Source organism: Sorghum bicolor, chromosome 7 (assembly GCF_000003195.3).
Source record: "Sorghum bicolor cultivar BTx623 chromosome 7, Sorghum_bicolor_NCBIv3, whole genome shotgun sequence".
NCBI lineage: Eukaryota > Viridiplantae > Streptophyta > Magnoliopsida > Poales > Poaceae > Sorghum > Sorghum bicolor.
In genome coordinates, this window is record NC_012876.2 from 63815615 (window position 1) to 63842109 (window position 26495).

At 45.6% G+C, this 26495-nt stretch overlaps 3 protein-coding genes and 1 non-coding gene across 4 annotated transcripts; 2 read left to right on the forward strand and 2 right to left on the reverse strand.

Moving 5' to 3' along the window:
* Positions 4234–6228, forward strand: LOC8055173. The gene has a single exon (XM_002444722.2). The coding sequence runs from the start codon at positions 4870–4872 to the stop codon at positions 5998–6000; it is 1131 nt and encodes a 376-aa protein (XP_002444767.1). The 5' UTR covers positions 4234–4869; the 3' UTR covers positions 6001–6228.
* Positions 9678–13916, forward strand: LOC8064022 (nucleolar and coiled-body phosphoprotein 1). Its single transcript, XM_002444723.2, has 3 exons — positions 9678–10741; positions 10941–11577; positions 12606–13916. The coding sequence occupies exons 1-3, from the start codon at positions 10368–10370 to the stop codon at positions 13530–13532; spliced, it is 1938 nt and encodes a 645-aa protein (XP_002444768.1). The 5' UTR covers positions 9678–10367; the 3' UTR covers positions 13533–13916.
* On the reverse strand, positions 21032–21104 carry TRNAF-GAA. The gene has a single exon. It is a non-coding gene; the product is annotated as a tRNA-Phe (tRNA).
* On the reverse strand, positions 21605–25716 carry LOC8064023 (protein EMSY-LIKE 3). The gene is made up of 8 exons (XM_021464198.1): positions 25387–25716; positions 24450–24649; positions 24255–24364; positions 23960–24134; positions 22975–23181; positions 22842–22904; positions 22670–22733; positions 21605–21995 (listed from the first exon to the last, which is right to left on the reverse strand). Exons 1-8 carry the CDS (start codon positions 25412–25414, stop codon positions 21955–21957), a joined length of 888 nt encoding a protein of 295 aa, XP_021319873.1. The 5' UTR covers positions 25415–25716; the 3' UTR covers positions 21605–21954.

Here is a 26495-nt window from a genome sequence, read left to right on the forward strand (position 1 = left end):
GAGATGGGAACTACTGTGTGTTGGGGGTTGCACTTGCACCTTGTCCAAGCTCTCTCGGTTTTTGTAGGCAGACTGTTCATACTACTCCATAGCTTGAGTACTTACAGTGTAATTATTACTACGTGTGTGTGAAACTAATCAGACTGGATTAGACCTCTATTGAAAGCCTGACCACGTCCTTCATTGCAAAAAGTTCCCATTACCTTACCTGTGACAGTAACCGTGTGTTTGGTTAGGGGTTGGATGGGTTAGGTTGGATCCAACCCAGTTTTTTAGGACGGAGCCAACCCAAAAGAATGTTTGGTTGCACTTCGATTTTGGTCAGTCTGGGCAATCGGTTTAAACCGACAAATCGGTTCGGTGTAATCGGTTTTGAAAAACTTCGGTTCCTGAACATCGGCAACCGATCGGTTGTCCAGAAAAACAGAAACCGGCGAATTCGGTGTCGGTTATTTGCGTTCGGTTTTCGGTTTCCACCGAACAAACCGAAGACTACATCAGCATGGTAAAACAGGAAGTGTTTCAGATCCAATTCTTAAGAGACAAGAAGATTTTTCTTCAGATCCAAATATTCAAAATCTCATATTGCAAATAACGAAGAAACGAAGAATAGAAAAAAAAACGATGGACATATGCTAAGATGCAAATGGCGGACGCAAGCCATCATCCACTCGGTTCGTAGATGTGCTGCCTCTCCGCCAGCCTCAGCCCTCCAGACGCCGCCGTAGTCTGCACAGCCTGATACGCCACCGCTCTACACTCCGAGCGTGGCTCGCGACGGCTTTGCCCCGCCCATGGTCGGCCCCGTTGTTGCCTTGTAGAGCTGCGTGAACTGAGCGGCGAGCAGGATGTACGCCGCCGCCGTCGCGTTGTTGACTTGTGGAGCCGTGGAGAACTCTTTCCTGGAGATAGGTTAAGAAGAGGGCTGTGTGGTTTATATACGAGGTGATGTTTGGGCCTTTGCTATGCTATTGGGCCGCAGTCAGCTGGCTGCGCCTCGCTCATCCCTGTACAAATCGGTTTGCACGGTTGTTCGGTTCCTGGGGCTAGAAAACCGAAGCCGACACCGAGACCCGAACTTCTATGTTTTGAAAACCGAAACCGAAAACCGAAAAAACCGACATTTCGGCTCGGTTCGGTGCGGTTTTCGGTTTCCGGTTAAAATGTGCCCAGGCTGAGATTTTGGAAACATACCCAACCCGTTTCAGTGTTTGGTTGAAGGATTGGGGACGGAGCGGCTCCGTTCAGTGTTTGGTTGAAGGAATTCAGTGTTTGGTGAACATCAACCCGGCTGGAGCGGCTCCGTCCGCCAGATTTTGACAGACGGGTCCAACCCGTATCCGAGAGGAATATTCCATTCTGGAGCCAATCCAACCCTCCCATCCTCTAACCAAACAGCCATGGCCATGGTAATGGGTTCGCTCCGACCCGGCTCGTCCCACTCTCCAACTAACACACGGTAAGAAATTGATACGCTGCACCGATTGTCAGAAAATGAATCATGTGCGATCCTGACTATTCATTTCAACCTGATGGTTGATGAAATTCAGAAGCATGCAGTAGAGAACATCACTTCAATTGACGCCAGTGTACTTGATATTTGATATTTTATATTTTATATTAAATGGGTGTGTTAGTTTTCCCATTGAATATAGAATATAAAATATCAAGTACTTTTGAAATGGTAAAATATAAAATGCTAACTTTTTTATGAGTGCGTTTAGTTTCATTCAAAATGTCAAAATTTGTAGGGTTAAAATACATGAAGCTGCTCTTTTAGACTTTTTTTGGTCTTGAGGCCAACATCCATAGTGCAAAATTTTGAATAGTGTTTAATTTTATTTTACAAAATGATGAACCAAAATTCAAAATTTTTTAACCTAAATGAGAAACTAAACAGGCCCTCAGTTTGCTGAGGAGAAAGCTTCAATCTCAGTCTCAGCGCGACCATGGTCGAAACTTGTCTACTTCCAAAATACTTAATCTTATTTGAGCACGGGAATTTTTAAGCAGTGAAAAAGATATTGTGCACAACAAACAAGAAGAACGGAGAGATGAAGAAAGATAGATAGAGAGATATCAGTTTTGGCAAAGGTTACATAAAGTTAAACATCTTTTCAAATGGGGCTACTTTCACTATTGGAAATGGTAAGAATTGTCTCTTGCAAGATTGCTGGATACATGAAGTTCCATTGAAAATCTTGTATGAAGAGCTTTATAAGATGGTGTGGCATCCTAATTGTTCTGTGGCTAATTGCTAGGTTGATTCGGAGTGGTTTGTGGAATTTCGAAGAGCTCTTTCTACCGAAGAGTTTCAAAGATGGACTCTTCTGTATGACGAGCTTCAACATTTTTTTTAGATGATAATATTCCTGATAAAGTATCCTGGGTGCTTGAGAAATCTAAATCTTTCACAACTAAGTCTTTGTCAAATAGAGGCATGGCGAGTAGAGTTGTTGGGATAATTTGGAAGTGTAAAATCCTACTCAAAATAAAGTTCTTCCTATGGCAAACCTTTAAAAACAAATTGCCAGTTGGGCAATCTTTGATCAGAAGGGGGTGGAGAGGAAATGGAAAATGCTGTCTCTGTGGGGTTATAGAAACTATAAACCATATTTTTCTTTGACTGTGTTCTTGCTAGAATGATTTGGGCATTCATAAAGGAAGTGTTTAGTTTGGGAGATATTCCCCATTCCTTGCAAGAATTCTCAGAAGTTTGACTACAGGGCAAGGGCCCCCTCCAAATACGAGTGCTCATGTTTCTTTTTGCTGGCTTTGTCTGGACTTTTTGGGTTACTAGAAATAAGATGGCAATTGAGAGGCAATATCCTAATGCGCCAACAGACATTTTATATATGCTTTGTCATTAATGCAGAGATTGTTACCATTTTTAAAGGAAGCTGACAAATAGAAAATGTCCACGTAAAGAAAATGCTGATATGAGAAGCTTTAAATCAAGCATGGTGATGACCACAAACGTTTTTGAGATTTGAATGTTCTGCTAGTCTCTTATTGTGATGTTCTCATATTAGTCTTGTTTTGTGCTTGTTTTAGATACTGGTATCCCAGTTTATATCCAAACATGGTGCTTTCTGAAAAGCAGAGGTTTCTATTAAAAAAAATAGATAGAGAGATATATCGGTCCTAAGACAACTAAGATCTTTTCGAGGAGGGTCCACAACTAAGAGCTAAGACTGAGTATTGTACTGTGCATCGTCCACGTTGACCATGGGTTTCACCAAAACCAGGCAAGGCCTTAGCACCTTATTAGAATGTAATATGTCCACGTTCCACGTTCTCCCCTACAATCCTGCGGCATTCTCCGGGAGCTCAGCGTGTCCACGTCGGCACGGGTTACTGTTCCGTGTGCGGCCTGTCGGTGTTGGAAACAGATCTGTTGACCAGGGAACGGAGTACCGTTAGCGGTGGCCAGGCCAGCGGTCTTGAGCGAGGTAAAGAAAAAAAAGGGAAACGAAGGCACCGCCCAGTGCCCTTGGCTTGTTTTCATTCGTTGGATTTTTTTCCCCTCTTCCTTATCTTCTTCCTCCCTCGGAGCCGTCGCTCTGCCTTCGTCTTCTGCGGCTGTTCTTCCTTCGTTTCTTTCCTTCGTATTCTGCGTGCGTTGCTTTCGCCTTCTTCGGATCTGGGTGCCTCCTGCTGTCGCAATCCTCTTCGATTGCTGCGCCGCCATTGGGTGCTGCGGCCGGCGTAGCGTATTCGTCGTGCCGGCCGGCGCTGCGGCCGGCGCTGCGTGTTCCTCGAGGCTGCGCTTGCTTGTTGTGCCGCCGCTACGTATTGCGGCCGGCGTGCTGGTCCTTCGTGTGTTCCTGCGGCGGCGTGTTGATCTGTTGGTGCTTTGTCTTCTGGCTGGGTTCCTGTTGTTCCGTCTTCCAGCAAGTGTTTACCTGTGCGTTCGGCTGCTCGTTCTAGGTATGCTGTCTCTTCTTATTTTTTCCTAAATATAATTATGCGGTTCCTGTTATTTCATTCCATGATGTTAAACGGTGCAGCTGTCTTATCTTGTATGTTTTTAGCGTGTACTAATTCCATTTGTTTTAGTGCTAATTATTTAATCCAGTGTATTATTTTAGGCTCGTTTTGTTGTGTTGTATATGTTGCTTCTAATTATCATATTGTTTCTGTTAGTTTGTTATTTCAGTGTGTTATTTTGGGGTTTTATGTTAGGTTTCTTGCCTTTCCGAAATCCATTTGTTTTAGTGCTAATTATTTATTTCAGTTCCTAAATATAATTATGCGGTTCCTGTTATTTCATTCCATGATGTTAAACGGTGCAGGTGTCTTATCTTGTATGTTTTTTAGCATGTACTAATTCCATTTGTTTTAGTGCTAATTATTTATTCCAGTGTATTATTTTAGGCTCGTTTTGTTGTGTTGTATATGTTGCTTCTAATTATCATATTGTTTCTGTTAGTTTGTTATTTCAGTGTGTTATTTTGGGGTTTTATGTTAGGTTTCTTGTTCTCATCAATCATGTTCTAAAAACATTTTCTGTTCCATGTTCCCGTTCTCTCGAGGAACATTGCGGTGCCTGAGGGCAAGGCCGAGGGCAGATGGCAAACCTGTAATTACAAGCAAAAGGGCGAGGGCAGAAAAGGAAAGGATGAAAACACACCGGCTCAGCCGGTCAGACCAGCCTCCGGCCTCCCCTGCCACCCACTCCCAAATCCCAGAGCCCAATCCCCCAGAGGGCCAGACCCCCAGCCGATCCTCGCCCACCTCGCAGCCGCAGCACACACACGCGCCGCATCTGATCTCACCGGCGGCGGCGGGGCCCCCGAAGCGTCCTGATCTCCGCCGCAAACGCCACCGCACTTCCCGGCACCGCGCCAGCGCCCTCTACCCCGGCCGATGAAGGCGTCGATCAAGTTCCGCGACGACGAGCGGCCGCTGATGCGCGCCAAGGTGCCGATCGCCGTGCTGGGGCTGCCGTTCCAGTCGGGGCTGGCGGCGGGCGGGGACCCGAGGGAGCTCCGGTTCGACGTGTCCACGGCGTTCGCGTCGGGCCCGGCGCTCCGGCTCTCGTACCGCCCCAACGACCCGGCGCTCCCCTTCGCGCTGACCGTCCGCGCGGGGCTCGGCCCGCTGGGTTCCCCTGCGCGCGCGCCCTTTGCGCTCGCCGCCGAGTTCAACCTCCTGGCCCCCGACCCCTCCTCCTCGCCCGCCTTCTTCCTCCGCCTCAAGCCGCGCCTCGGCGACTTCTCCCTCTCCCACACGCTGCGCTCCCCCGCCGCCCCCGCGGCGCCAGCGCCACGGAAGGTCGGGGAGCCGGGCTCCGACGACGGCGGCCACGGGCGGGAGACGAAGCTCCTCGACTACAGACCGCAGTTCACTTTCACCGGGAGCGGGCTCGCGGCCGACGTCGCGGCGGCGGGGACCAAGAGCGGGGTCGGCGCGCTGCTGTCCGGGATGCGGCTCACGACCAGGAGCGTGCTCCCGCTGTGGGGCAGGGCCAGCCTGCGGTTCAACTGGGGCCTCCGCGTGCCGCCGGAGCTGCTCGCTGACGACGCGGACGGAAAGGGCGCGCGCGCGCCCGTCAGCAAGATGCCGCTGCTGGTCATGAGCAAGATCTCCATTGAGCAGTCCCCGCGCGCCGGCACGGGCAGCAAGTGCGCCCGAGCCGAGGCCGAGGCGTCGGCGTCGGCGTCGGACTCGGATGGCGACGCGGCGTTCTCGTTGGTGAGGCAGCAGCTGGAGTCGCTGAACGTGGAGAACATACTGCTTCGGCGCGCCGTGGAGGACCTCCGCGCGGAGGTCCGGAGCAGCAGCAGGGCCGCGCGGCCCGCTGCGGCGGCGGCGGGCAGAGGTGAGGGCAGGGTGACATCGACCGCGCTGCAGACGCAGCCACACCCGCGGCCGCAGCCTTACCACGCGACGAAGCCGTCCCCGGTGCGGGGCGCGGCGACCGCGAGGGAGCCGGCTGCCGCGCCGGACGACGTCGGCGAGGAGCTCAAGAAGGCGTTGGAGGCCCGCCTGCGCTGAGCAGCCTGCCTTGCCGCAATTGCCCTGCCAGGCTGCGGTGCGTGCGACCCCGCAGCTAGTAGTTTAACTGTCAGCAGCAATTTGAAGCTGCTGTGTGCTGATCTGATCTGCTCCTGTTGGTTGCTTAGATCGTTCGTACTACAATGGATAAGTGTTGCGAATGATGGTGCCAAACTGCCACTGGAAACAATGCCCATGTTTAGTTGTAATTTTTTTTTTTTTGCAAAATAGGTATCATAGCATTTTTGTTTATATTTGGGCCTTGTTTAGTTCCCAGAAAATTTTGCAAAATTTTTCAGATTTTCTGTCACATCGAATCTTTAGACGCATGCATAGAGTATTAAATATAGATGAAAATAAAAACTAATTACACAGTTTGGTCGAAATTGACGAGACGAATCTTTTGACCCTAGTTAGTCCATGATTGGACAATATTTGTCAAATACAAACGAAAGTGTCACTATTTATATTTTGTAAAAAATTTTGGAAGTAAACAAGGCCTTGACAAATATTGTTCAATTAGGAAGTTGCAAATCCAAACATAGAGTAGAGCCTATTACCGGACACCTCGTTTTACAATTTTAAGCCAGCACAGAGCTTCACCGGGGTCTTCAATGTTCCAAGCTGGAGTCTTCCATAGTGTAGAACAGTGTGTAATAGTGATTTTTCCACTAATAATTATATTTTACTAAAAATCATATGGGGTCAGCCAACCCCAGTGAACAGGCCTAGCTCCGCCCCTTGCGACGAATCGTGCTAGTGCTACCTCATGTACCAGCACCACACCAATTTTGGGCAATCTCTTACTGAAATTAACACAAGACCCGCTTCTATCTCTTGAATAACCTACTCCCACCGTCTTAGAGTACACGTATCTCACAGTGACACTTATTTTGGAACATAAGAGTAGCCATTTTTCATTCACCATGAAGGAACGGAGATGCTCAGCAGATATGGATGATCCTGAGCTTACCTCGAACTTCAAATCCAAATTGTAGTACCTATCCTTCCAGCAACCACCGATCTCTTTAAGCCACGTGACTTGCCAATGGCACCATCAAAGAGCTAGGTTTCTTTCTGCAACCCACCGGTAAAACAACGGATACACAAACTAGGATTTATTTGCCAAAACCTGTCATGTCAAAAATTTGTCATGCCACAGTTTCTTCAGCACTTGTTTGGTTCACTACCGTACCTATGGCACCACATTTTCTTAGCACCCTGTCCCACATATCATAGAATTATTTTCGTGTTAAATCTTGTCATAAGTGTGGCTTCAATTTTGGTGGCCACACTTTCTTTGGCAACTAAGATTAGGCGTGGCAAGTTTAGGTCACCAACCAATTAGATCATAAAATTGCTATACAAATCACACATGAGAACTTCTATGGTCGCCACATTTGCCCAGTCAAGATATGATGCAGTTATGTCAATTGTGCCAGATTCACCATGGATTCATCCATAGAATATGTGACAGTCCTCAGATGAGTATATTATCTATGATTGATACACCAAAATATATGAGTTGTATATCATCTACGTTTAATAGTTTTCGTCCAGAGGTGCGTGCTGTCAGAACCGCCCAACGGCAAAGGGGCCCATTAGGCCATTACTACTATTCAAAACTTTTTTCTTTAGAAATACTAGTAGTCATTTTGCTCCCTCCATTTGTGAATAAGTTATCCCTAACCCTAGTTTTCAGTGTGTGCCATGTTCGCGTGCCCATTCAACATAATATGTGACCTTATGCCTTTGGTACATATTATCCACTGTTAGATGGAGTTTGTTGTGGTGATATAATATGAAAGCACACATGGTGATGAGAAAAAACAGAAATACTAAATAAAGAGCGTGCACACTCATGTTGTTCAGCCCACACACCCGCCCGCCCCATCTTTCTTCCCCCTCTTCCTCTCGTCTGCACACCCTTTCCTCTCCCTAGCTCTCTCTCTCTCTCTCTCCGGCAACGGCGACCCAACGTGTGTCCTCACCGCGCCCCACTGCCTCCTTGCGCCCATGCCCGCACCGGCCATGGCGGACCTGACAGATCCCACGGCGGGGCTACGGCGAATCTACCAGATCTAGCAATGAATCCTGCAACGGATCCGCGCCAGCCGCCAGGTAGGCCTCCTCCTCCTTTCTCCTCTCTCCTAAAAATACGAATCTACGAAACCAAGGCCATGTAATCGATCAATCTCGCCCCCATCAAACTAAATGAACAATTAAGATGTACTAGTTGATACAACTATTTTCTAATTTTTTATTCTACAAACTTAGCATAGACTTTGTTTCTGTATATTTTTTATCTAAGATGGTAGAGGGTGTCTACTTACTTAGCCTATTGATGCAACTCTCTACCATGATGAAACGAAAAAGGTAGACAACATGTCGTTTTTTGTCCTAAAATAAGTCATGCAAAAAGAGATAATGATTGGCACTGCTTATTTGCGAACTAGGGACAAAATCGAACCCAAGGATAATGTCGGAGGACTAGATTGAATTATATGAGACATGAGTGGCGTAATCGAATCTACATGCAAAGTTGAGGGACTAAAATAACTATTTTGCTCATTTGCACAAATACCGGTTCCTTTTTTCCACTAGCTTCATGGGACCCTTTCACATTCCCCTAGGGAGAGATAATAAAACCAATCTTGTTCCCCCTCCCTCGTTCCCTCTACCTATCTTCAACCTCTCTCTCCACCCTCTAAACCCACTACCGCACCCTCCTATAGATTGACATGTCTTTCGTCTCCACGATATGGGCCGCTGCCATGGTAGGTGAAACCTAGCTAGGAGCATTGCCTCCCAACCCTATTCTCTATCATCCTCCCCTTTTCTTTCCTCTTGAACTCTCCATGATCCCAATCTCTCTTTGTGAGGATTATGCCCTTAGAATGGCTAGATATTTGAGAAAAGAGGTGGGTGATTCCACAAGCGGATCAAACCCTGAAACTCGAGAAGAGTAAGTCGGGTGACACACTTTTACATGCATGCGCTCAAGGGCAAGGCGATTGAAGCTCCATGCCTAGAGTATGGAAACATTAAGAGTGTGGTGTTGAAATTTTCGTGCTACCATGGGATACCCACGAGGAAGGCCCTTATAGCGGCATTGAGTGCTCCATGCAAATAGGAGCTAACTAGGTGAGCAAGCTATTGTGAATTGTGATCATGTGTTATGTTTTTAGGCAGACTTTATTTCATTTTTTTTTCTAAAAACATTCTCAAAAGAAACATTTTCACAAGTAGTGCTCTAGAAAACATCTTCGTGTCACTATGTGATTTCTACAAGGATTTGACTAGGCGAGCAAGTTGTTCTTTTCTTTTGTTATATTTTTAACGTGGTTTATTTTTCTTTTTCTAAATACAATATACAAAATGTTATCATGAGTTGGTACCAAAAAGGTATGTGTTTTCATCATTTGTCAAACAACTTTCGAAATAACTTAGCATTTACAGAGTGAAAAAACTTTGGGTAAAAAAAGTTGTAAATTCTAAAAGTTACTAATTAGCTCTTCGCTACTTTCTTCTTCCGTTAAAAGAACAGACGTATAGTAGAGCTTAAGAACCATGGTTAAAAAGGAGTCTACTGCGTGGTTGGCAAGACAACTTGGGGACTCAATGCAGCTTTTCGTGATGAGCATCACATGACGCCATTCACTGAAAGTAAAGTTCTGTTAACAATCAACTTGTCAGGCTATTCTGGTCATGAAACTATTATACCACTCAAATCTGGCATTTGTACCTGTTTAATGAAACCGCATCCAGTTGGGCCATTTTTTACGTGCTCAGGTTGGTTATTAGCAACCGAGTATCATTGGGCCGGTCCAGTTCTGTTCGCCATGATGCTCGGGAGAATTTTGAGAATTGAAAATTCGATGGAATAGCGAGTGGTAGGTAGGCCCCGGCACACGAATTATTTGCAAGAATTCAATTTGGTCCCATTTCGCCAAGACGCCACGGTTAGTCACCGAAATTTCGAAGAGGCCCTTCACGCACCGGCTCCATTTCTGAACCGAGACCAAACCAATCCAAACCAAACCAAATAAAGAAAGAGAAGAAGGAGAACGAGAGAGAGGGGGAGAAAGGGACCAGATGGTGGTGGGGGAGGGAGCCGGAACCAAAACCTAGACGAACCACACAGGCAGGGAGATAGATAGGCAGGGCAGGCAAGGGGGGGCGACGGCACGGGGCGGGGGGGCTAGCCCAACCAGCCAGACCAACCAAACCCTAGCTCACCTTTCGTTCCCATTCCATTCCGTTCCAATCCATGGAGGCGGCGCTATGAGCCGCCACCGCCGTAGCCGCCGCCGCCGCCGTCGCCGGGACGTGGAGCTGGTACGGCTGGGGAAGAATAGGAGGCGAGGATGACGGCCAGATCGGACGATCCCGGCGTGTCTCCGGGGACCTCGGCGGCGGCCGGCGGCGAGATCTGGGGCACGTGGGAGGAGCTCCTCCTGGCTTGCGCCGTGCGGAAGCACGGCACGGCCAGCTGGGACTCCGTGGCCATGGAGATGCTGTCCCGCTGCCCTCCCGCCGCGGCCGACAGCCTCACGCCCGCCGGGTGCCGCCTCCGTTATCGCCTCCTTCACCGCCGGTTCGCCGCCGGCGCCGGCTCCGAAAACGACGACGGCGACGAGGAGCCCGATGCCGCCTCCGCCGACGGGTGCGTCGAGGAGCTCCGCAAGCTGCGCGTCGCCGAGCTCCGCCGCGAGGTCGAGCGATACGATCTCTCGATCGGGTAAATGGCCAAGAAAAAAAAAACCCGCCCCAGCCTGGACAGGATATTAATATTATTAACGAGAAAACATTAAAACGCTTTCGGGCCGGCCCGGTTCACTCAGCTCAGCCGTCTGATGCGGATCGGTCGGCCGCGGTTTTTTCTAGCGGAAACGCTGATTTCGTATTTCTTTTTTTTTCCCACCGGCGTGCCTTGCCAGGTCGTTGCAATCCAAAGTGGAACGGCTCAAGGAGGAGAGGGAGAGGAGCATCTCCGTCGAGGCCAATCCACCGGCGGTGAAGGAGGAGGACGACGAGGAGGAGGAGCCGGCGACAGGGAAAGGATCGCTGGAGGAGGACGATGCCGGCGTCGGCGAGGATCGTGTCTCCGGCGGCGAGTCCGGGCGGTCGTGCAAGGAGTCCAACTCGTCAGATCTGAAGCGGCCGCGGACGGCGCAGGACGCCGGCGGCACCGCCGACGCCGGGGACGGCGACGCGGCGGAGGCGAGAGGGGAGGACGAGGGGGCAGGAGACGCCGCTGCAGCCCGCGAGTCGTCGGCCGTGAAGCGCGAGCAGGCCTCCGGCGAGTCGGTGGCCGGGTCAAAGGACACGCCGGCGGAGGACGCGGAGAAGGAGAGCAGCGACGTGCAGAGCTCGGCCAGCCCGTCCCGCCGGCGCGAGCCGGAGATCGCTGCCGGTGAGGACGCGGAGGCGGAGGAGGCCTCAGCGCCGCCGCCGCCGGCGCCTCCGCCCGCCCCGGTCCTCCCCGCGTCGGAGGCCGAGGCGCTGCGCGCGTTCCTCGAGTCGGTGCGGACCAGCAAGCCGGGCTCCGTGTTCGAGCGCCGGCTCGAGAGCCAGGTAAAAAAAAACAAATTATCCTCTGTCCCGTTGTTTTTTTTTTCTTTTTCTATAAAAACAACACACAGTAAACTGTATAAACTGTAAAACTAAAAAAAAGAAAAATCACCATTCACCCCTCCTCTAATCTCCATTTTCTTCTCCGCGCGTCATTAAAATAAAAATCTTCAAAATTACGGAACCGTCCAAACACAAGCGCCCAACCCGGCTGTCAGTGGAGTACGCTTTACGAGTATCTCGCGCTATGCATGGCGATTGCTCGGCAGCAGTCCCCCCCCAAATCGCGAAACACTCGCGGTTTCCCGGTGGCCTAGACGCTCGCTTCGCTTCGCTTGCACACGCAAAAGCGACCACCTCGCCTGGTCGCCGTCGCCGGCGAGGGCACGACGTGGAAGTGGAGCCGCGTCGGTCGTACGGAGGCGGCGTCCGTCGTGTGGCGGTGGCAATGGGCCCGGTGGTAATGGCCTGGCGGGGTGGGGGCGCCGTACACGTACGCGCGGTCGTCACCCGTGAGGCCTCCCGGGGACGTGTAGATCGGGCGCCGTCCGGGCCGGGGCGAGGTCGGCCTCGGCCGTCCGAGATAAGGGTAGGCGCGAGAGCGGGTGGCGCTCCGAGAGGCGCGTTTCGCGCTCCGGGGTGGTGGTCCTTCTTGGCTGTAGGCCAATCATGCCCCGCCACGTGGTAGTTTCAAAAAACGACGTCGTGGGCCCGGCTTGTCGGCCATAGTTTTGCTTTGCCGCCGCCGCGTACAGTGTACTGACTGCTGAAGGACTAAAATATCCCCCACAGTTCTTTTTTCTCAGAGAGAGAAAAATCGTGCCCTCACGTGCTAACGTGACGTGCTCCACAGCATTTCACCTGCTTTTGTGTACAAATTTGTTCCCCATTTGTTTTGTTTTGATTTGGATTTATTTATTTTTGTATCAATTTGATTTTTGGTAGGCTGTTTTTGGATATTTTTCCTTCTCCTCACTCTTTTGGTTATTTGCTTTTCCACTGACCGATGGGCCCAAAAATGTTGCTCGCAGGACGACGCGAAATACAGGAGCACCATCAGGCGCCACGTGGACCTGCAGACGGTGAGGTCGAGGCTGGACGGTGGGGCCGGGAGCTACGCCTCGGCGACCGAGTTCTACCGCGATCTGCTCCTGCTGTGCGCCAACGCGCTGGTCTTCTACCCGCGCGGCTCGCCCGAGCACTCGGCCGCGGCGCGGACGCGCGCGCTCGTCGCCAAGCACATGTCCAAGGACCAGCCGGCGGGGACCTCGGGCAAGGCGGCCGCGGGGCCGGGGGCGTCGAAGAAGGCCAAGGCGGAGGCCGACGTCGGGTCGCTGCTGGAGAAGACGGCGCCCATCATCGTGTGCCGGAAGCGGAGCTCCATCGCCAAGGCCGCGGCGAAGGTGGAGACGGACGACAAGGAGGAGCAGCAGGAGGCGGCGGTGGGCAAGAGGAAGGCGGCGGCGGCCGCCAATGCCAAGGACCGGGCGGCGCGGGGCCCGAGGACGACCAAGACCCGCGGCGGGCCTGCTGTCCGGAAGGCTGCGAAGGCGGCTGCGGCGGACAACGGCTCGGACAGCGACGCGCCGCCAGAGGAGGCCAAGAAGCAGCCTGCTGCTGACAAGAAAGGCGGCGGCAGCGGCGGTGCCGGCGTCGCTAAGAAGCGCAACGCCGTCAACTTCCTCAACCGGATGAAGCAAGGCGGGTCGGCGCCGTCCACGGAGCGCGTGTCGCTGCTGGAGACGCTGAAGCTGTCGGCCCAGGCGGAGCAGAAGAAGGCCGGGAAGGGGGAGGGCAAGAAGGAGCCCGCGGGCGGGTCCGGGTCTGGGTCCAAGAAGACCCCGCCGGGGAGGAGGAACGTGGGCAGGCCACCGAAACGCGCGGCCGCGCCGCCGTCCCCTCCACCGTCCAAGAGGGCGAAGGGCGGCGGCGGCGGGAAGCGCGGGGGCAGGAAGTGAAGGGGATGCATGGGATGGAATGGGAGGCAGTAGGAAGCGGTAGGGCCCAGTCTCAGAGACTCTCTCTCTCTCAGCTGTGTGTACATGACGTAGGGTTGTAGGAGCGTCCCGTCCGAGCTTTTGTACTGTATGCCAGTGTTGTAGCCTTGTAGGGGTGGTACTGTTTTTTTTTTCTTTCGGGGGAAAACTGGATGAACTGACCTGCGCTGGGCCTCTCATGGGATTGTGGAAGACGATTTGTTTAGAAACTGTCGTCGAGTAGTATGTTCTTTTTAGACTGAAATTTGAAACTTTTATAGTGATCAGTAGGTACTGTCCAAGGAACACTAGTCACTCAAATCTCATCTGTGACTTCATTACAGCAATGCTCACATTTTTATTACAGAGCATAGAGAGTTGAACAGTGACCTCTCTCTCTCTCTCTGACATGGCTAACTGTTTAGTTCTCTGCAAAGTTGTGGCAGAACCACCCTAATTATATGGCCCACATGCACTTGACATTGTCCTTAAGACCTCTGACTACTGCACATGAGAGTCATATAACTTGGATAGTCTGTCGGGTGCCCTCGGAGGACCCCGAATCATCCACATTTTAACTCGTACAGGATCAACATGGAGTTACCACAACATTACAACATTTGTTACAAAAATAACTTACATCAGAGTGCGGAAGATTTATAACTTAATTTACAACATATGATGAAGTATAAACTTAACTAAATTTCCAAAAGGTGTATAGAGTAGCGGAAGCATCTTAGGTGAAGCTTCTAAGGTAGAAGAGGTGGATAAATCATGTCGCGCCCACCGACATGACCTCCATTAGCAGTCTAAGTCAGCACCTGCAACAGGGGTTATAAAACCCTGAGTACAAAAGTACTCAACAAGACTTAACCGACTAGAAAAGAGGTGAAGACTCAGGTATGCAGGCTATAGGGATTTAAGGTAAGGCTTTAGCAAGATCAAAGCATTTCTTTTGCATAAAAGCTTACTAAGAGTAAAACCTACTTTCAAGTTTTAACTCAAGATCATCATTTATGACTAACCAAAATTATTATCAAACTTTCATAAGCAAACCACCTCTTTCTTATACCAAAGTTCATTTATTACTACGATGATGGTGTGAGGATTGAGGCTCCATATCCGAGGAAACACGGCGATTCGAATCGATTAAACCCAGCTGGGGATTCAGTACCACACGACATATGTAGAACTTAATCTTGCATATGTCAACCTTTTCTATAGATCCTCCCATACAAGAACGGGTCCAGCGTCACCCGAGAGTACAGTACACCACCATCCTACAGCCAATCTAGATGTTTCCCGGTCATCTCAGATCCGTAAGGTGGGTACACGCTACTCTCGCCATCTCTCCACTCCCAGTACGCGGTTAGCCGTTCTCAAGTATCGGAATAGCTATAGGTAAGGCTTACCAGCGCATGTGGGCTGTACTCAAAGGTCTCAATCACAACAGGCCAACAACGGTACGGTCCTTAATCGACACAGTTGGAGACACTACTTTAAGACTCCATTCTTAAAGCAAGTCCACCGACCGGTCTCAAGTTGAACAGTATTGACCTTAAAAGTATTCCACAACAACCCTTCAAACTTTCTCATTCGAAAACCTTTCTAATAAGCAGGGCTAAGCATACTAAGCATTTTCATAAAACAAGTATCAAGGTTAATATTGAAATCATCAAGGTAGATAATGCAGCAAATAGGATTCACTCAACTCCTATTCACCTAATGCATCATATTAACTCAAGTGATATAAATAACTTTATGAAAATACAAGGATAGGGTTTCATGTCCGGGGCTTGCCTTGACCGGAAGGGAAGTTCGGCAACTCAGCAAAACCAGATGGTTCTATAAACTCGGAAGCAACCCACTGAGGATCAGATTCCTCCGGAGCGTAGTCTACACGTAGAAGTGCATATGCATGATCAATGAGATGCTCATGACATGATAAAGACAGGTCACATGTTCTTGGATGATGACAACAAACAAAACTACCTCGAGTACAACTCACCTTCACGGTATAGAAACAAACTAACTTAGTTATCAAAGCATAGATTACTACTAAGCAAATTTTATCATCTTCATTAAGCAATGTTGTGTAGTTATTAAGCAACAAAGATCATTTACATGAAAGAATCCTTAACCAGGGAGCATATCATGCCAAGTAACCACTGGTTGTCAATCAATCCCAAAGATCAATCAAAACCTAAAATGATTAGGTTTTCTATTTATCTTAATCAATTCTTAATTAAATATTAATGGCAGTAATTAAGTATTAACATCAAACAATAATTAAGTGCCAAAGGTCATAAAAGATAATGACCTCAGGTCATCACACAATCCCAAAAGCACTCAAATTCTAATTTGGAAATTAAGTTACTCATTATTTAAGTAAAGGCTAGCTAAAAGCAAACAATTCTATTTGCACACAAAACCAGGACAGCAGCATATACACAACTTCATTCAACCATAATTAGGGATCCAAACATCCAACAAAGGTGATATTAGACTTTCTGGAAAGCTTAGATAATTTTCTACAACTTTGTTATTATCTTCGAGAACTGATTTAATAGATAACATGGCCAAACAGTATGAATAAACAATTTTGTCCAGACCTTGGACAGAATCAGACATTAAGCTTCATACATCTATAACCAGAGTTCTAGATCACCAAAAGTCATGATCCATAACATTTTGGAAAGCTTATGAAAATTACTACAATTCATGATTCATAAGTTTAGTAGGTTGAAATTGCACAACTACAGAAAACTGATCCAGAATTTGACAGAGAGGAACCATTTCTGAAACTTAAATTTAAACAGGCATAACTCAGAAACTATAGGGCCAAATGCCACCAAAATTTAACACCAGCTAGATACATGAATTCTATACAACTTTGTTATAGACAAGTTTCATATCCAACATTATTTACCTAGAGCAATTCATAAGGTTCCAGAAACTGTCCAGAAATCACTAATAATTTAATTATAGACAAATAACATTTCATTAATGTTTCAAACTTGGACCTGGGCAAAACCCAGCTCACAAATAGTTGAAATACATTAAAGAGATACTAGAAAACATCATGGTCATCCCTAAATAAATTCCTTTCATGTTTTTATTAATTTATTTAGGTAAATAGACAAAGCAATAACCATATATCAAAAGTACACAGTAAATTCTGAGAAAACTACAGCAGCTCATATATGCTCTCCAAAATCTACTGTATAAGTTTCATGCCATTTGGATAAGTATAGCAATTTCCATGAAAAAGATAAATTTCCATCACAAGAAAGCATGTAGCAACAAGATAAATAAGAAACTTGACATTTTCTACAAACACATAGCTAAATTATGTATCTATATAATATAACAACCTCATACAAAGGCAGAGGAACCATATTTCACATTTATTTATTTTTAGTTTAATTGTAAACTATTTAATAAGCACTAAACAAGACAAATTAATAACTTAACCATATATCATACACTGAACATGAAATCTTTACTGTAACACTCACATAGCATCATAAGAACACCATAAAAATTTCAGGCCCATAGGAGCTACACAGAATTAGATATGAATTTCTCCTTTTTAAACATAATTAAAAGGCATAAATCATAACTAATTATTTTACTACAAAACATGGTCAGTTTCATATTTTTAATAAACACTAGACATCTCAAGGAGCACAACAAAATTTGGTTCACCAAAATTGGAGCTACCAAACTCTAGATATGAATTTTCAAACATTCAACAAAACATCTACAAACAAGTCCTTATAGCACTATTCACCTGAGTCACAGTCTCTGCAATTAGACCCCTGGAGAACATCAAATTGTCGCGCGAAGTCCCTGGCCGCGAACTGAAAACAGAGGAGCTCGCCGGAGATCGCAGTTTCGACGTTGGGGTGCTCTTCGGCGGCAGTGGAGCAGCGGGGGAGTTCACTTGGACTCACGCACACCCTATGGTTCCCTCTACTTGGCCAGAGGTGGTCTGTGGAGGCATGGCCACGTGAACAGCGGCACTGGCGGAGTTCTGGACGGGGCTAGGGGAAAACTTGGCGCTCCGGCCGCCGGGAAGGCGAGGGGACGAGTTGGGGAGCATCAGGGGCTCATCACGACTTCGTCAAGCTGCTCAGAACTGGTGGAGAAGCACGGAGGAGGGCTGGCCACGTGAAGCGCCCACGGCGGCGCTCGGTCGGATTTGGAGAAGGAAAAGAAACTCCGGCGCTTGAGTGGGTTATGCAGCGAGCTTGGGAGTGCGCTGGGTTCGCAGAGGGATGGCGAACATCGTGGACAGCTCAATTTGGTGAGAGAGGTGTTGAGCACGACGAATTTGAAGGGGAAGGGCGTCGGGTTTCTTTCGGTTATGGACAGCAAACAGACGACGTCGTCCACGTCGGTGCTCAGAAAGGAGAAAGGAGCGAGGCTATGACGTCCACGTCGCTTGGCGACTCTGGCAGCAAGCAGCTGCGTGCCCTCACGCTCGCAGGCGGCGCTGCGCGAGCGGTGGCCGCGCTTGGACAGAGCGCCGAGGAGCATATCGGTTACTGTAGACGTCCATATCCTCCCCATTCTGTCCTTTAGCAAAAACAGCCAAAGTTTGAACTAAAGCCAAAATTTCACCAAAATAAAAGTTGTACAAAATTTTGTGAACTACAAAACATATTTTGGTGGCCAGAGCCAATTCTGCGTGGAAATTAGCTAAATTGGCCAAACCGTTTTGAAATTCAAACTCAATTCAAAGAAATTCCAAATTTTTGAATTGGGGCAAAACAGAATTTCCAAAATTACTTTTGATTTTCCAAAACAACTTGAAAAATTCCCAACATGAAAGTTGTTTAACTTTTTGAGATCTACAACTTTTATGTTGGCCACTTTTCAAGATTTCAAATAGATTTTGAATTGGGGATTCAAATTGGAAAAGGGGACAATTTCTGGAAATCTGTATTTTCAAATTTACTTTGAATTTTGTACTGAAACTTCAAAAACTCAAAACACCAAAGTTGTACATCTTGACAAGATCTACAACTTTTCTTTTGAACTCAACCTCAAATTTTACTTAGTTTTCAAATTGCACCAAAGGGGGCAAAAACTGGGGTTGAAATTAGGGGTTTTTCTTAGCTATTCCCTTACCACCCTCCTTAGCTAGGGATTAAACAACTATCACAAGCACGATAAACACACTTTAATTCCCTAAGCACAATCAACCAAAATAAACTTATTTTTAAGTTGATGCATAATGATGTGCTCAACAATTATGCTTTGCAATGCTTATGATGACATGATCCAGTTTTAGTATTCGTAACATCAGGGATGTTACAAAAGTCATGACTGAAAGTAGGCCACTGCCTAACTCTATATGAAGATGCAGTACCAAAAGTGAGGGTTGGAAAATACAGTACATAAATTGGACAAAAGGAGGTATTTGGAATGCATACGGACTGTTTTAGCTGCCGGAACCAAAACAGCCACAGCAAGTGCTTTAGCGATCCGTGGCTAGTTGGACATGGTCACACACCCCCCCCCCCCCTCTCACCGTTTTTCTTTTCTCTCATACGCGCAGTTGCCTAGGCCATCAGGCAAACCCAAAGGTTTACTACTATGGATGTTGTAATTCCTTTGTTTTGTGGAGGAAACCAAAACTTTCCACTAGAACAGAGGGAGCTCATAGCCAAGAGAATTGGTTTTTTTAGACTCCAACGTTACACTTAACGTATTTAAAACTCCAAACGTTAGCTTCGCAAAATTGACATTTTTCCCTTGATTACTTTGGTATTATACCTTATTTATTATTTCTTAATCCTTTTTGGTATTGCTGGCACCTAAGATGACCATCATGTTTCTCTCATGTTCTTCACGTCGCCACAGCCACCATCCAGCGAGTACCCATTTTACTCCTAGTCATCCCACTCTTCTACTAGAGACCATCCCCATCACTACCTTTTCTCCTAGTCATGCCAAAGACTGCAGCTGCTACCATATAAGGTTAGGGATGGTCCTCCAAATAGATATCCGCGGTTCTTCTCTAGTGTAACTAAATGAACTAAATAAAAAATAAGAAAAAATTATCTGTTTAGTTCATTAAATTAAACTAGAGAAGAACCACGAGTACCCATTTGAAGCACCGTCCTCATCCTTACTACCATATCCCAGTCGTGTGGAAGACTATCGCCGCCGCCTAATCCTATAGGAGATCGCAATCAACTCTGTTGCATAGCTCGCGCAGTCCAAGCCGGAGGTTGCTGAATTGGTACATGGTACGATTGGGAGGCGGCGACTGTGATGGCTAGGCGATGCTTCGATAGAGGGCGACACTCCTAGGTGGAGGTAGACACTCGTTATTAAATGAGGTGGTCATCTTATAAATTACAAAAGAAATCAGAAATAAAATAATAAGGCATATTGTAATACGAATCAAGGTGTCAGGAATATAAGTATAATTTTACGAAGCCAATGTTTTAAGTCTTAAATATGCAAAGCCCAATGCTTAGAGTCTAAAAAAACATTTCCAAATGGTGTCGGAGCCTTATTTCCTCCATAGCCTCCTTCGTTCAAAACACCCTATTATGCCAGCAAAACACATGAAGAGCAATATAGTTTATAATTACTGTAAAAAAAAACATTCCCAAGATGCTTGAGCTTTATTAAAAAAAACTTGTTTGTTGACCTGGTTCGTTGGTCAAAAAACAAAGGAATTTAAATTCCCGCGAAAAGAACTCCACCCCTAACTGGGCCTAGAGCTTTGTCAAAAAAGTTTGTTTACTGTTGAATAAAAAGAAGTTGTTTACTAGTGAAAAAGTCAGCGGAAGCTTGTTAACTGCTGAAAAAAGGGGTAAAGGAAGCTTGCTAGCCGCTGAACAAAAAGGAAAAAAAAGCAAAATAAATAAATAAATAAATCCGTGCTTATTGGTGAAAAAGGAAGTTGTTACTTGTGAAAAAAATTCAAAGGAAGCTTGTTAACTGCTGAAGAAAAAGGTAAAATAAAACTGGTGAAAAAAGTTTATTTTTTGACGAAAATTGGTGAAAAAGTTAAAAATAACTGGTGAAAAAAAGGAAGTTGTTAACGGGTGAAGCAAAGTCAAAGGAAGCTTGTTAACTGCTGGTGAAAAAATGTCAAAGGTAGCTTGTCAATCGCTGAAAAAGGTAAAACGAACTGGTTGAAAAAGCTAAAAATAACTGGGAAAAAAAGAAGTTGTTTGCTGGTGAAGAAAAATTCAAAATAAGCTTGTTAATTGCTGGAAAAAGGTTAAAAGGTAAAAATGTAAATAAGTTGTTTACTGGAAAAAGAAAGTCAAAGGAAGCTTGTTACTTCTGGAAAAAGGTTTAAAAATGATTAAAAAATCAAAGGAAGCTTGTTAACTACTGGAAAAAGGTTAGAAAGCAAAAAAGTAAATAAGTTATTTACTAGGGAACAAAAGTCAAAGGAAGCTTGTTAACTGCTTGAAAAAGGTTAAAAAATGATTTTAAAAAAATTATATTGCGGTGAGCGTGGATCGAACACGCGACCTTCAGATCTTCAGTCTGACGCTCTCCCAACTGAGCTATCCCCGCTTATTTGTTTTGCTGTACTTATAAAATATTAAAGAACGAAGTAAACATGCTTACAGAAGGTACTCTCCAATATACCGTGTGTTGTCAACATGGGTATATCATGCAATACATGCTAACTATCTGCTGAGACTAGAGCATCGGCCTATCCTGTAATATAACGTGCTGACTCTGTTTAGTCTTTAGCCCGTGCAATAGTATTTGTGCTGACTGCTGAAGTTGTTTATCCAAATCCCCCTCCTGCAATTCTGCAAAACGTGCTGCAACTAGAGCATCGGCCTATCCTGTAATATAACGTGCTGACTCTGTTTAGTCTTTCCCGTGCGACAGTATTTGTGCTGACTGCTGGAAGTTGTTTATCCAAATCCCCCTCCTGCAATTCTGCAAAATGCCTAACATAACAACTCTAACAAGTAGATGCCTCTCTGGACGACTTAGACAGAACTTCACGCATATCCACTTCAAATGCAGATTTTCCACTCAAACTTAAACTAAGATTGGGATCAACTCTGATAAAGTTTAAATAACATACCATTTTAGTAGACATCCTTAGATATTAACATAGATACAAACTAGTGAAACCGACCCATATTTCTAGGGGGGCAAGCACAGATAAGCTTACTCAGATTAAAGGTGAAATGAAACAGCATCACATCACCGGATGTGATGGTGCTCAAAATACATATTCCCATCACATTGCATGCATAGATTTGCCTGTCTGCCAAAAGAACCTAACCTACCGGACTAACAAGTAGCGTTATTTACACAGCATTTCACGCATCATTGTCTCTTCACCCGCTGTCAAAGGTGTGAACTCCAAAATATCGCCCCTGTCAGAGGTGTGCCACCCATGTCACCCAATGGTAATCCGGCTTCCAACGAGCATCATATCATCTGTTACATAGAGAGCTGTTACTGAACTTTACCAATATCACAATTAATGTGCAATGTTTGATGGGGTCACCATACAAAACGTCATAAAACGCAATGCTCGAAAAGTTGGATAAATCTATGTCTAACCGTGGAATTTCCAATCTCCAGTCCCCATGTGGGGCTGACTCACTCATTGACATGCAGTACAGCTCAACAAACCTACATTGAATCCCAAGCCTTCTACAACACCAGGGCACAAAGTAGCAATGCTAAGTATATAGTGTATTTTGGAGGTCGATGCACACAACAAACTGCAACCAGTACAGCCTTCCAGATAAAGAAGATACAATGGACACATGTACTCATCTGTCTCCATTTTTTGACCAAAAAGAGGTGATAAATGTTTACAGTAAGAAATATAGCTGTTCTTAATCATTTACAGTAGAGTTCCTTTGCCTATATACTACCCTCAACATGTACATGCCACAAGTTGCCAACTCACTATGGCATTTCAATACACAAAAAATCACATGCAGTGCAACCTCCTATCGCATGGAAATATATCACTATGTCGAAGGAAAATAAATGACAGTAATAAAGATTTGGTACTTCACAATCTATTTATGTTGTCTAGTGAGCAACTATTCATTTAAATAGCAAATTCATAAATCCTAACACAACCCATGGAAACTTACCATTTTCGTGATCAGATGCTTCATCGAGTTTGGCAATTGCATCAAGCAATGACTGCTCTTGGTTCTACAATGATAATAATATACATTAACTTTTCAAGAAGGAACGAACGGTAACTTCCCCAGTTCAGATTCTCTTAGGAGCTACTAGGGGAAATAGAGAAAACGAACTTACTATAAGCAGTTTCTTTGCCCTTTCAATTCTATACACATCTGGATCAGATAATACGCTTTCCACCTGTTGATAACACACATGACGTTGACATAACAATCTTCCATTCAATTTCACCAAATTGAGAAATATGTACCTTTTTCACAAGACTTTCAGTATTAGGTATGTCAATATGATTGAAGCTCAAAAGCCCCATGTTATTGGGTGAAGCATAATACTCGTCCGCATGATACCTTCCGCTTCTCCCATCCATACCTTTCATAACACCATCAAACGCCAGCCAACCTCCCTGATTTGGAAGGGTTTGATAGACAGAGTCCCGTCTTGTGTTTTCAGGTGCCAGCTGTCAGGGGACACTTTTTAACTGCCAGTAGAACACAAAGCATGCTACACTAACTACAGAAATGCATGCTCAGTGATGATTAAGATTTTGAAACAATAAAATGGGCGTTGGACCCAACTCGTTAAGCAAAGTATCAGATGATAGGTTAGGACAATGCTTGATCAAGCATTCACTAAAAAGTAAAACATCAAAGCAGCAGGTAAAGAATTCTGGCTACTCATCAACAAAACATTGCCAATGAAAAAGGATGCAATAACAAAACATACTTTCATATTACCTTTCCTAACCTGCTTATTTTTCAAAAGATTAATTTTTCATCTTGGTTCAACTTGTGTGTCTGTGTGTGCATACATGTGCCAGTTGAACATAATCTTTTGTGCAACGGGCATGTCTTTCACACTTGCCAGGAGGTCACCTATTAAGAACTACTCCCTCCGTTCCCTTTTATCTGGCATGAGAGGAGAGTTTTCAGGTACCAAGACACTCACAGAAATATGGGCATCATATTTGCTGTCCCTCGCGATTAAGACTGCCGTTTTCCCTCATATTATTCTCTACTAAAATATAGCAGTGACTGCATAAAGCAGCATTGCATGCAACGCTCTGTGTTTTGACTACGCGTAATTAATAGCTAGTCCCCTCAGTACTTCAGTCTGCGCCTGTTATTGTGGCCAAACCAAAAAAATGCTTGCATGCCAGATAAAAGGGAACGGATTAAGTATAAGAACATTGTTGATGGTGAACAAAAAAAACAGGATGAAGAATACTTCAAACCTACTCTATATGTCTTGTTGCCCATGATTGCTTGCAGAGGCATTACGGGTGAGTGGGGATCCACAGGGAGTGAATACATGGAATGGGATTTCTTCTGCCTCTTGAGAGGTCCATGGTTGTGATCAACTATGCTGTTATGAGGCAAGCTAGATTGCATTCCACCTCCCTGCCTTGACTGCCTACAGAAGTTTATGAATACAAAGCACACTTTAATGATCCTGGAATCATTATTGAAGTTACCAATTTCTTCATCTCAATGAATGCAAATGTTTTAACCCCTATACAGGCCAACACGGTACCTTATTCTATGGACAGCCTCCTCTTCATTGACCATGTTTAATAGCATTCTGTGTTCCACATCAGAGACTTTCAACTCTCTTCTTAGTTCAGTGATTAAACTTTCCTTTTCCTGTATAAGACCCTTGTTAAAATTTCTCGGTAAGGAATATAATAGGCTACAGTAGTCACCAATAAGTTTCCATTGATGAAATTACCCATGTCAGGGCATCCGATTGCATTTTGAATGCTCTGAGAACACCAGTATAGGCCTGTTGCTCAATCTGATGTATATCGCTATCCAACTTGATGTGCGATCTTGGCTGAGAAAGTGTGCCTGCTAATGACCTTCCATTCCCACTGAAATGCACTCTTGGTCCTCTAATTTGATATGCTGGAGGGAGCTCATCACCAGTCACTGAAATCAGGCAAATAATCAATACAACAATAATGCAAATACCAAAAACTTTTCTAAACCAATCAACTCAAGTTCTTGGTGGTGTTCAGATAAGTTCCATAACTTTATGTTGTTTCCACAATAATAAATTATCAACTTGTCTGTCCAGACCTTCCTCTTTTTCAATGTAAAAGGCAGTTCTCCCAGTTCAGTTCAAAAAAAAAAAAAAAATCAACTCAGTCATACTACAACAGTTATGCTATTTTTTTGTGAATTCTATGATAATTAGATCACATTTACATGATAATAATTTACATGGAACTATTATGGAAGAAACAATAAATAAAACCCTGCCTACTCCCAGTAATCTAAATATGTGGTCCATCTTCCACTATCAGTATTCAGAAAACATCAACCAGACTACACATGCTATTCCCCTCGCTATCCCATCACTACAGTTCATGTTAATGATAATGTACAATGGACTTAAACCTGAAAGATAATAATGTACAATGGACTCAAACCTGAAAGAAACCAATCAAGCATGTTCCATGCCACTACTGATAATAACAAAAAAAAGAAATTATCTACAAAATCGCACCACCACGCTACTGAGCACGCATCTGTACCCATTCTAAGACAATCACCGGCAGCAGCCTAATGCTGCTTCCATCGATACCGCACACAAAAGCAGGGTTTCCTCGCATTTGCATTTGCCAGCGCATAAACAACATAGGGATCAGCTAGACGCAACTCACCGCTGCTGTCGAAGGCGCGGTACTCCATGACCTTCTGGCTTCCGCGACGCAACGGAGCCAACCTCGCAAACTGCCGGCGGCTCCTCCGGATCCAGGCGGCAAAACCCACCAGATCTCAAATCCGGCAAGCGTTGGGATCTCCAGAGCCAGGCATCCAATCCATGTAGCTTGTAGAGCGGTTTTGACCTCAGTTTGGAGCTTTGGGTTCTGGGAGGCTGGAACCGGATGGGGATTCGGTCAGGCGAGGCTTTGCGCCTTCACGGCTTCAAGCAGGTCATACTTTTCACTTTTGGATTTTTGGAGTAGAAAAATTGGTATCGACTCGTACGGGAAGTCTGGCAGTCAAATAAAAATATCCTCCTTTGAAACGTACAGTAGTACTAGTCAAAGAAAAATTTGATTTCTAAAACGGATCAGATTGTAATTTGGTCGGCTTTTTTTATATAAGATTTTTTATTTGGTTTATTGAAAAAAAAAACACATCTCCTATATTGAAGGCGTTTGAAATCAATCTTGATTTTGGTGTCTACACGCTGAGAAGGATTTCGAAGATGAGTGTTTAGGTTGGTTGCTCTCTATCTATAGAAAGAGTTTTGGAAGGCATGCTAGCCAAGCGGGACATAAGGTGAAGCAGTGAGATAGTGAGCTATTGTTGGCCATGAGTGAGGAGGACGACGATTGGACTATGGAAAGGCGAGGAAGTCATGGAGATGGTTAATGACACCAAGTTAGCCTAGTAGGGGCAGTAAGGCTAAACACTACTAATAGACCGGCAAGGATAGAGGCTGGTTGACAGTGGATAGAAATAACAACCATTTTATGGTGAAGATGATTGGTGACAGTTGGATTTACATCAAACATATGATGTTCATTGCATGAAAGGAAAGCCTTAAACAGATGGCTATGATTTAGCATATCTAGAAATGAAACAGTAGAAAACTTCCATTAGAACAAATAACCCTAAAGAAAATATTCTCCATAGATTTGAGTGACCCCATCTCTTGAAATCGTCAGGGCAAGGTTATCACAAGTTGACATCGTCCACTACCGTTTCGATGCGAGGGGCACTACTACAAAAAAAATTGTGAGACACCGCCCAAATATTAACA

What these genes read in the sequence shown, in the direction of transcription:
- LOC8055173 (XM_002444722.2), top strand. Translation starts at nt 4,870, where the DNA reads ATGAAGGCGTCGATCAAGTTCCGCGACGACGAGCGGCCGCTGATGCGC.
- LOC8064022 (XM_002444723.2), top strand. Translation starts at nt 10,368, where the DNA reads ATGACGGCCAGATCGGACGATCCCGGCGTGTCTCCGGGGACCTCGGCG. An exon ending in CGATACGATCTCTCGATCGG is followed by an intron (nt 10,742 to 10,940) that starts GTAAATGGCCAA and finishes GTGCCTTGCCAG; the next exon opens with GTCGTTGCAATCCAAAGTGG. An exon ending in AGCGCCGGCTCGAGAGCCAG is followed by an intron (nt 11,578 to 12,605) that starts GTAAAAAAAAAC and finishes TGTTGCTCGCAG; the next exon opens with GACGACGCGAAATACAGGAG.
- LOC8064023 (XM_021464198.1), bottom strand. Translation starts at nt 25,414, where the DNA reads ATGGAGTACCGCGCCTTCGACAGCAGCG. An exon ending in CCGCGCCTTCGACAGCAGCG is followed by an intron (nt 24,650 to 25,386) that starts GTGAGTTGCGTC and finishes GCCTGATTTCAG; the next exon opens with TGACTGGTGATGAGCTCCCT. An exon ending in GGGCAAAGAAACTGCTTATA is followed by an intron (nt 22,734 to 22,841) that starts GTAAGTTCGTTT and finishes TTATCATTGTAG; the next exon opens with AACCAAGAGCAGTCATTGCT.